The following is an 11,648-nucleotide window of genomic DNA, read 5'->3' as shown; positions in this document are numbered from 1 at the left end:
ATGTTTATTAACAAAAGTAATATTCTCTGAACGTAAGAGTTGTATCAATATTTTTGAACAGATATTGCATTTTATCAATTTTAAAAATTTTATCTTTACAAAACTTAAGTTATATATTATTTTTAAACAGGAAATATTCAAATAATTGGTATGAGTGCAACAATTGGCAATTTAAGAGAGATAGCTAGGTTTTTAAATGCAGAATTATATCAGCAAAATTTCAGACTAATTGAGATCAAAGAGTATGTACAATGTGAAAATTCTAAATGGCTCATCGATAAAAGAGAAGAAAACATGTTTACTAGAGAGAAAAGAATTAATTATCAGGTATACTATTTTACATGAATTGTGGTTTGTTTTTGAGACTTACATCAACATCTGCTGATTTGTTGTCATAGTCAAAACTAAAAATGCTACTGTTATTTACAATATTGTCATTGTAAATAACAGTATTTCATGTGCTAGTATTGAATGCACCAGTGTGCAAAACCATATTTACTTTCTTATTGTGATTATAGAATTTCAACAGATGTGATTTATTATTGCAATGAGCAGCAAAACTATATATAAATAGTAAACATGGTTTTATAAACTCGTGCCTTAAATATTAACACATTCAATACTGACATTGCAAATAACAGTAATAATATTGGTTGTGATTATAAAGATGAATTACCAGATTTTGTTACTATTATGAAAACCAAACTACAATGCATGATAAAAAAGTAACTTACAATAATATTATTTATGATATCTTGTTGCTTATAGAGTAATACCGTAGTATATGATTGCTATAATAATTAAGCTATGATAACTTTATCAAAATTGTAAATCACTTTATTGTCGTGGATTGTGTTTTATTTTTGATACAAACACTAACATCTGGTAATTTGTTCTTTGTAATCACAAATAAAATTTCTACTTTTATTTACAATGACAGTCTTGAATGTACTAGTCTTCAATGCACAAGTTTACAAAACCATATGTACTTTTTCACCATGATTGTAGCAAAACTATATCAAACTTCGATTAGCCTGAGTATGCATTTAATAATGAAAAATCTAAACTATAGAAAAACAATTTCATTTTTTACCTTATTTTACTTACTTATTTTATAAACTATTTTGTACTATTTAATTATTCGATACAAATACTAATATTTCATATATCACAGTTATCACAATTTAAATAATTATTTTATCCTCTAGTACAATTTTTAAGAAAAATGTTAATAATTTTTATATTTACTTACTTTTCTTTCAACTGCGACTCCACTACACAAGGAACACTCTCACAATAATTTTACGGTTTAATAGCAGTCACAATTAGTATTTTTAATTACTTTAAAAGCAATCACAATTACTGGTAAAAAACGTTAAACGTTTTAAGAGAACGATTTTCAAAAAAATCGTTATTAATCGATGACAATCGAACGTATATGTATGGATATTCAAATTTGTATTTTGTATACAATAAAAGAAATTATTACATAGAAATAAAGACAGAGATATATATTTAATATATTTTTATTGTCAAATAAATTATTTATTTTATTAAAAACAATCAACCCACGTCGTAATGCCTATTCGAATTTTATTTTTTTGCGTGACCGCAGAATGACAGCATTCTAACGGCACGGCATGCTGCACTTGAGACTTGCATTATGCCCGCATTCTGACGGCACGGCGTGCGTCGCTTTTCGTGCTCCCACTGTACCTGCATTATGACGGCACGCCGTGACGAGCACGCGCGTGCCGAACAGTGCCGGCATGCTGTGTTATCTGTGTTACAAAAACGAATATTGAGATTCGTTGGACGTCATCCTTGGCAGAGATATTCGCAGAAGGGGTGTTTTTGAAGTTTAAATTACAACAAGGAAAGTCGGATTACAGACGTATATTTCATATTAATTATAAAAAATGAAAATACAGTTTATTGTCTATATGTACAAAAATCTGCGCAGATCCGGACAAGATATCGAGACATGTCAATGAGCACTAAATCGCTTGTCATTTACAAAACATTAAGCTAAAAGTTACATAAAAATCGACAGCTCGGAAGCTCGAGTCACGATACGCTTAAAAATCTAATCTTACCAAAAAAAAAAAAAAATAATAATAAATAAATTCTAAAATCTCGGCGATATCATTCGGGGCTGATTGGCCACTATCGGCGACGGATATCATTCAACTTGTCTGCCTTGCGCAATTGCTCTTTCAGCGCACAGATGTAAAAATAATAGAACCGATAGCGAGACTCGATGTGTCGGACCAATTCTTCTGAGTCCGCGTCCACCACGTGAGGCGCGATCTCTTCAATGCTACCCGTAATAGCTTTGAATAGCGGCAAGGAATTTACTAATCGCGCGCGCTTGATGTCCGACATTTGCATGCCGAAACAGCGGTAGAATTTGCGGCATCTTTCGTTGATGTCTATCCGTTTGCGTACCGCTGGTTCAATCGGAACGCCCAGCAGCTCGCTCAACATCAGTTGGGCCATCACTTGTTCCTGTAGAACCAGACAGAAGTCGAAGCCGAAAGAATAAATACGCGGAGTTTCGGAATGGAGCACGGCTCCAATGTCAGCGCCGTTCTGCAGAAGCAGCATGACTATTCTCTGCCGCGAATGAATGACAGCTTCCACGAGCGGCGTTCGACCGCGGTTGTTTTTACTATCGATGCTCGCGCCCCTTTCCAACAGAAAAGGCGCGTTGTCTACCGAGTCCATTGTCACGGAGAAGTGCAGTCCGGTGTATCCGAATGCTCCTTGGGCATCCGCGTCGAAGTCCCGATTGAACATCACGAGTACCACGCGGACGTTGGTATTGCCGAACACGTGAGCTACCAGATCTTCCCCGTACTGTTTTTTAAAGAACTCGTTAACCTTGCCATGGAACAGTGCCGCTATGCAGTCTTCGCTACACTTATTGGATACACCGCGAAAAAATTTGAATGTACGCTCGTTTACAAGGTTCCACGAGTTCAGGTTCTGCAAATAGTTCAGAGTAAGTTTACTGTACACAGAAGATCCACTACTTGCCATATCCACCGCTATCTGGCAAAACACAACCGCGTCTAATACAGCACACTTAAGACCACGGTCCACAAGAAGGCGAACGGTGTCGGTGTCTCCACTTACACGATAAAGGCTAAGTCAGAGTTCCGCTCTACCATGTATTCTGCAGAGGAGTGTGATCTTAACAACTAGCGGTAATTATTGATAAAAAATGACTACTATTTGAAAAAAATTCTAGAACTTGTTGTCTCCAGTTTTTCAAAATGAGTACAAATATCATTCGTCTACGAAGCCTTTCTTTTTACGGTCTTTCCAACACTATTTCAAGCTTTATAAGCTTCCACGATTTCGAGATATTTCTGACGGTCATTTCAACAGACATTTTCATATAGTCGCATTAAAATATATTTAACATCCTAATCAATAGTTTTAATCTTCATTTTCTCTCTCTACAGAGCTTTGAACAGTTCTCCTGATTTTGCGAAAGAACGCATACATGGCTATTAAGCAAATAAAATCAATTAGAATTACAAATTATTCTCTCCAATTCTCATGAAGTAAATGAAAAGTGTGTAATGGTTTTTAACGCTTTATATATATTTATTACGTATAAATAAAAAATTTTGTAAAACAACAGTTCGACAGCTTACTTGGCAAAGTTCCAGACGTCGGTTTGTTCTACATTTTTAACTTTATTACATCGCTCAAACAAAATGACGTATTCTTTTTACTACTTTCAATTGATCGCAGGTATGTTATTTTTGGAAACAACAAATGATTATTAAGTCTTTTATCATTAGAAGATTTATTTTTTTTAAATTATTAAGAATTATTCTCTATGAAATTTAATTTACGGTTATTGCGTTATGAAAAGTGTCAAATTAAGTAGCAACATTGTCCATATTTTTATTTACGTAAATATTCTTATAGGATCAATTGTGAAATTAGTTTTTCAAAGGTTTCCCTAATTAAATTGCTCGCAAACCATTGTATGATAAATGGGTTGACGAAAGATACAAATTTCCTGAAAGTACAAGTTGTGTACAGTAAAGCTGTTATTGTCAATTTAAAATTGAAAAAACTCATCCAAAACGCTTTTTCGCCACAAATTTTACGGTATGAAACGTGTATTATTGACAAGGACATATATACGAGTACATATCAAAAACAGACATTTCGTAAAAATTCCATTTTTAGACTCCATATATCCTTAAGCAAACTTCTAAAGTGTTTTTCGGTAAAAAAATATTTTTATCGAAAGAAAGCTTCCTCTACGTGGAAGCAAGATATGGAAAGTTTCCTACTTGGTCTATCAATACTTACTGCAAATTAAATCTTACTCGGATGAACTGAAAATCTTATAACTTGATAATAAATTGCCATTTCCAACATTCACATGCCTACGATACAATTAATGTAGAATAAAGGCGTAAAATTGTATTCGATTGATAGGAGAAAAGTGAAATAAATTAAACGAAACGACGTCTATGGATATACAAAGTAACTGTCGCCTTACGGCCATTATGTTGAGGAGCTATGGCACGGCGAGACTAATCAGGACTACTTGCGAAAAGTCACGATGAACCTTTCGACTCCTTCTCTCTTCTCTGCTAGTTATACTGTGTAGGCTACCCGGTCTTTACCTGATCTTACTGTCTTGAATGCTTCCTTAATTACGGTCTCGCAGTCATTTGGCTTCTTCGTCCAAACATTAACTAGGATTATTTGCAAAGACGCTCTGATATTTTTAGGACACCTTGGTAATTTATTGCTTTACAGACGAGACGGCGTCAGGCCTTCCCCATGTTGAGACCGACAAAAAGCCGGAAATTATCTGTGACATAAAATTTGTATTTCGTATGTTCGGGCATGTCACTGTAAAACGAAGTTATGCTCATTGCACAGCACATATGTTGGCGAGCTCATCCCCTTTTATCATCGGTTGCGTGAAGTATAACTTTGCTAGTGATCGAGAACGAATGGAGCCTAAGTCGGGTTTTCTCGGGAAATCCACATTTTCCAACAAATTCATTCACCAAAAACAGATGAGAAGATCGTTTGAGACTCGGAACGTTGCAGATTTTTCCAGAATGAAAATGATGCTGTGGCGATGCAGAGTGTAGTGCTCGTTTGCTTAACCAGAGGAACAATGCGTTATCCTTACAATTATAAGCGTATATACTAAATAAGTACATTTATTTTCACAAAACGACGGACAAATAAGGAATACTTTTCAAATTCGCGAAACTCGACTATGAAGTCACTCATATATTATACTCATCATTACCGCAGATCATGGTTATATTCTCCAGTGATAACAGCCTGTCATGTTGAAAGAAAAATTGACTTCTGAGTAGTTCGTAGAACGCTTTTCATAGATTCTTTACAGTGTTTCTATTTTCATACCATTTTGGCATTTACATCAGTGTGGCACCCCATATCTGCGATTGGCAATCACTCGGTATTCGAAGCTTGAAATAATGACAATGATCTGTTTTTATGAGTAAAAGTGACTTCATAGTCGTGTTTCACGAACTTGAAATATATTCCTTATTTGCCCGTCGACTTCCTTCGGCAATGCTGTGGAAATAAATGTACTTATATAGTACGCTTATAATTGACATAAATATCAGAGCACCTTTGCAAATAATCCGAGTTAATGTCTGGAGCAACCAAGAGGCAAACTGATTTTGCGAGACCGTAATTAAGGAAGCATTCAAGGCAGTGAGATCGGGTCGGTATCGGGTAGCCAACACAGTGCAACTTGCAGAGAACAGAGAACGAGTCGAAAGATTCATCGTGACTTTCCGCAGGTAGTCTTGGTTAGACGCGCCGTGCCATTGCTAGTAAAGCACATGGCCATTAAACGGTAATTAGGAGCCGTACTTGGGAAGGTCCCAGATACTCCGATTGGCGGAGCCTGCACACGATTGGCCGAGGGAGAGAGAATCTGTGGAGTGAGAGTACTCTCGGCACTGTATAAATGGGACGCATCGGACGGGCAGGCGATAGACAGTTGACTAGATCGAAGGCCAGCCGAGCCAAGGGGTTGTTCCGATTCTCGCTTCCAGTCCAGTATTTGCTTCGCTTTTGGATTTCGACGATTCCCAACTACAATCGCACACAAGGTAATTTAATTCTGATCGAATTTTCTTTGCTCTACACTATGCCTTCCTCCGCGGTCTGTCGAGCTAACGATAAGATGTCAACCTTTCAGATGTCTCCGTATTCCGTCAAGTTCGTGTTGTTTTCGGCGATTCGCAGGAATGACGTCGAAGCCGTGCGAACACTGGTTTCGCGGCATCGCCTGCACTTGACTGCCGACAACGTGGATTACCAGGCTCTTCGTAAGGCCATCAAGTACGACCGCGTCGAGATCGCCAACCTGCTGGTGGAGAGCGGCTGCCGCGTCTGTGTGCCGTATGAGCAGGACAACTCTCCACTACACCTCGCCGTGATAAGGCCGAAGTTCGAAGCGCTGGTCGTTGAACTGCTTCAGAAGGACGCAAACCTTAGTCAGAGGAACCGTCGCGACGAGACGCCGATTCAAAAGGCGTTCCATGAAGGGGCGTCTTGCTTGGTGATACAGATTTTATTCGACGTCTACCTAGCGGAGAGCTGTCTAAACGAAAAGGACGAGGAAGGATTTTCCTACTTGCACATAGCTTGCGCCACGTCTGACCTGGAAACGGTCACTAATTTCGTGGAGAAAGGTGGCGCAGATATACACCAGCGGGTAAGTTTGCTTTCCGTTCATTTGGTCTTTTATATTTCTAGTACTGTTCTTTCTGCTGAACGAGTTTTCGATACCACTTTTTAGCAAATGAATTTCCGTGCATAATTAATTACAAAACAATTTTACAGGTCAAAGACGACGGCTACTCGCAGTATGCAGGCAGAACGCCGCTGCACATGGCATCTGAGTTCGGACATACCGAGGTAATTCTTTACCTCCTAGAAAATGGCGCCAAGATTTATAGAGAAGATGCAGATGGATCAACCCCTCTGCAGCTAGCCGTAGAACGAGGCGATCGAGAAATCGTTGACTTGATGTCAAACTACGATTCTTAATAATTTTTCATTATTCATTTCATTATTCAATTCTTAATAATTTTAAAAAAATAAATCTTCTAATGATAAAAGACTTAATAATCATTTGTTGTTTCCAAAAATAACATACCTGCGATCAATTGAAAGTAGTAAAAAGAATACGTCATTTTGTTTGAGCGATGGAATAAAGTTAAAAATGTAGAACAAACCGACGTCTGGAACTTTGCCAAGTAAGCTGTCGAACTGTTGTTTTACGAAATTTTTCATTTATACGTAATAAATATATATAAAGCGTTAAAAACCATTATACACTTTTCATTTACTTCATGAGAATTGGAGAGAATAATTTGTAATTCTAATTGATTTTATTTGCTTAATAGCCATGTATGCGTTCTTTCGCAAAATCAGGAGAATTGTTCAAAGCTCTGTAGAGAGAGAAAATGAAGATTGAAACTATTGATTAGGATGCTAAATATATTTTAATGCGACTATATGAAAATGTCTCTGTTGAAATGACCGTCAAAAATATCTCGAAATCATGGAAGCTTATAAAGCTTGAAATAGTGTTGGAAAGACCGTAAAAAGAAAGGCTTCGTAGACGAATGATATTTGTACTCATTTTGAAAGACTGGAGACAACAAGTTCTAGAATTTTTTTCAAATAGTAGTCATTTTTTATCAATAATTACCGCTAGTTGTTAAGATCACACTCCTCTGCAGAATACATGGTAGAGCGGAACTCTGACTTAGCCTTTATCGTCGATCTACCCATGTATCAAATACCTACATATTTTGTACATAACACATACAAATTATGGACGCTCGTGAAAGATTCCTGCAGGGTTTAAAAATTGGCATCATTAAAAAGGAGCATGAGCCTCGTGAAGTCAGAGAGACAGAAAAGCGACCGCCGAGACGAGAAGCCAGAGGGTGAACATCGCATGGCTACCCCCTCCCGGCTGGAGTAGGGCCCCTTCTCTATTGGCTATTGGCTGGATCGGAGTCGTGTAGTTTAGGGGTAGCTTCCATGGGATACATGGGAGTATCCCATTCGGATACACCGGACTGCACTTCTCCGTGACAATGGACTCGGTAGACAACGCGCGTTTTCTGTTGGAAAAGGGCGCGAGCATCGATAGTACAAACAACCGCGGTCGAACGCCACTCGTGGAAGCTGTCATTCATTCGCGGCAGAGAATAGTCATGCTGCTTCTGCAGAACGGCGCTGACATTGGAGCCGTGCTCCATTCCGAAACTCCGCGTATTTATTCTTTCGGCTTCGACTTCTGTCTGGTTCTACAGGAACAAGTGATGGCCCAACTGATGTTGAGCGAGCTGCTGGGCGTTCCGATTGAACCAGCGGTACGCAAACGGATAGACATCAACGAAAGATGCCGCAAATTCTACCGCTGTTTCGGCATGCAAATGTCGGACATCAAGCGCGCGCGATTAGTAAATTCCTTGCCGCTATTCAAAGCTATTACGGGTAGCATTGAAGAGATCGCGCCTCACGTGGTGGACGCGGACTCAGAAGAATTGGTCCGACACATCGAGTCTCGCTATCGGTTCTATTATTTTTACATCTGTGCGCTGAAAGAGCAATTGCGCAAGGCAGACAAGTTGAATGATATCCGTCGCCGATAGTGGCCAATCAGCCCCGAATGATATCGCCGAGATTTTAGAATTTATTTATTATTATTTTTTTTTTTTTTTGGTAAGATTAGATTTTTAAGCGTATCGTGACTCGAGCTTCCGAGCTGTCGATTTTTATGTAACTTTTAGCTTAATGTTTTGTAAATGACAAGCGATTTAGTGCTCATTGACATGTCTCGATATCTTGTCCGGATCTGCGCAGATTTTTGTACATATAGACAATAAACTGTATTTTCATTTTTTATAATTAATATGAAATATACGTCTGTAATCCGACTTTCCTTGTTGTTATTTAAACTTCAAAAACACCCCTTCTGCGAATATCTCTGCCAAGGATGACGTCCAACGAATCTCAATATTCGTTTTTGTAAGTAAGCTAATGGCACCGGTCGAGCATTCGCTCGACGATGCCGCGCGAGTGCAACTGGGCGACCGACAGCTGCATTCTTCTTCCCGTTGCAGATCGAGGTGGCGGTGAGCCTCGCGCCGAGGGATTTCACTATCATCATACGAGCAGATCGAGGTAAGTGCGATGCAATGCGTCCCACTTCAATTGGTTAGAAATGTCATCACCGAAGTTAGAAATGTCTACGAGAACATTGAAATTTACATTGCGCCACCTTTGCGGATCGAACGGTCAAAGATATCACCACGAAGTAATCCTTTTTAGTCCTTTCGGCCGATTTCTAAACTATATTTTCAAATTAACATTCGCAAATCTTAGTTCAATATCCGGTCGTTCTATTTTTAATTATATTCGCCACATTGAAACATTCGAGGAGTCTTAATCAAAATTGTATTTTAATTTGAAAAAATTTAAATAACGAGTCCGCGGCAGACTTTAAATTTGTTTTAATGCTACAAATGTACATTTTGTAACCGTTTAAACAGTTCTTTTAACAAGCCACATGAGAAATTTGAAGTCATTGCCAAACGCTTTTTTATTTGAAATAATATAAAGTTCGCTGGCGAATGTCATGAACATTTAGATCTAGTCACTTTTCACAGGTACTTGTCATTAGTCGTATCTTTTTCATTTGTAAAGTTAGAGCTTTATGGGAAACGGAAACAAATTATTGGAATATGAAATTTGAAGAATGTTCTCGGGTGATTTCAAAAAGGAAACAAGAGAATATTCGACGTTGAAATGTATTACTAATATCATTATATATAATACCGAGGTCTTAGAAAACTACTGATATCGACTATTTTTTATTGTATTATAACGGAATATTACCATACTACCAATGGATAATATAGATAATAGAAAAAAAGCAGAGGAGTAATAGAAAGATTGGAAAGGAAAGATAGAACAAGAGAAAACATGTGAAAAAGAATGGTAGAGGAATTGAGGATAAAACAAAGAGAGAAGAGAGAAAATTGCATAGAAAAGATGAAAGAAATAATAGAAAATAGAAAAAATAGAGGCCAAAAACAAACAAAGGGAAAGAGAAGAGGGCTGGAAGAGGAAACTGGAAAAAGTGGAAGAAGAAATGAAAGAAATGAAAAAAGGAATGAGCAGAGAGGAGAATATCGGAAGAGGAGAGAATGCAGAAACGAGTGAAGAAGTAGAAATGTTGGCAGAAAAAATGGAAAGAGAAAGAAGAATATATTCGAATATCGGAAGAAGAATATTATTCGAAAATATAATAATGGACGTAGAAGGAATACTGAAATAGGGAAGAAAAGGGGATGCGGAGGAGTGGCTAAAAACACTATTTAGAAATGCGGGGAGAAATAGTGAGTTTCAGACAAATAGGAAAGAGTCAGTTAAGGGATAGGAAAAGTATCATAGATCGAGATTGGACGTGGAAGCAAAGGAGAATAAAGGAAGAAGTTCGCAAGATGGCGAAGAAAAGAAGAGGAAAAGAGGAAGAAATGAAAGTATGGCATGATGGACTAAGAGCGGGGGGGGGGGGGGGGGGGATAATATTGGAAGATAAAGAGAAAAGAAAAAAAGGAGGAAAAAAAAAGATAAGAGTAACAGGAGCCTAAGGAGATAAGTTAAGTTATGGCAAGAGGAGATAGAGGGCGAGAAACAAAAAATTCTATACAGTTGATAATCAAAGTGAGAGCAGTGCAAAGGTAAATAGATATGAGAAATGGAAGTGGAAAGAATAGAGAGAAAAGTTAAAAGGATGGTCATAGACTAGGAAGAGGAAATTGAGGAAGAGAAAAAGAAAAGAAAGGAACTCGGAAGAAAGATTGAAGCGCTAGAGTAGTAGAAGAAGATGAAAAAAATTGGAAGAACCAGGAAATCAAATTAAGGATGTTAAGGGAAAAAAAGAAAAGGGAGAAGAGAGATAAGATAGCAAGAAGGAAAAGACAAGAGACTTTTATAAAAAAAGAGGCCATTAGGTACGGAAGAGGACTTAAAAGAAGTAGACAGAAGGAATTGGAGAGAGGTAGCTTTACATTAAATTTTTATCAACGATAAATATCAGTAAACTTTTATAAAATTATTTTTCAAGATTGGAGTAATATACGTGTTTGGTTATAATGGGCCCTAATATTTTGTTTTTGATGTAAACATAAACAAAAATGACAGATCGTTAATAGTTTAATTTATTAGGGAAAAATGGCTGCTCGGAGCGCTCCGAGATTGATTCATAATATTCTAGATACAGCCTTTTATCTATAAAAAAAGTTTATATACCGTTTAGCCAAATCATGAGAAAAACATGGCGACAGAGTTTCCTTATTTACTATATATATTTTAGTGTGCTATGGATATTGGTGGGGGGACCTTAAGGAGAAAAGTTTTTGTAATACGTGTTTTGTTATAGTGCAAAACACTAATATTATAAATAGAATGAAATTGAATGGAATGAAATTAAGAAAATAAAGAATATTACTAAGAAAAATCTACATAAAAAGTGATATAAAATAAATTAATGAAAAAATTATATGAAATAAAATTCATAAATTGTG

The 11,648-nt window shown here is 37.2% G+C and overlaps 1 protein-coding gene across 1 annotated transcript; it reads left to right on the top strand.

The window, feature by feature from the left end:
- Positions 1 to 6,181: 6,181 nt before the first annotated feature.
- LOC131674081 (cyclin-dependent kinase 4 inhibitor D-like) lies at positions 6,182 to 7,086 on the top strand. Its single transcript, XM_058952572.1, has 2 exons — positions 6,182 to 6,751; positions 6,880 to 7,086. Exons 1-2 carry the CDS (start codon positions 6,182 to 6,184, stop codon positions 7,084 to 7,086), a joined length of 777 nt encoding a protein of 258 aa, XP_058808555.1.
- Positions 7,087 to 11,648: the final 4,562 nt, after the last annotated feature.

Source organism: Phymastichus coffea, unplaced genomic scaffold, assembly GCF_024137745.1.
Source record: "Phymastichus coffea isolate CEN01 unplaced genomic scaffold, Cenicafe_Pcof_1.1 PCOF00210, whole genome shotgun sequence".
NCBI classification, from domain to species: Eukaryota; Metazoa; Arthropoda; class Insecta; order Hymenoptera; family Eulophidae; genus Phymastichus; species Phymastichus coffea.
This window is presented reverse-complemented; position numbering and strand designations above follow the sequence as displayed.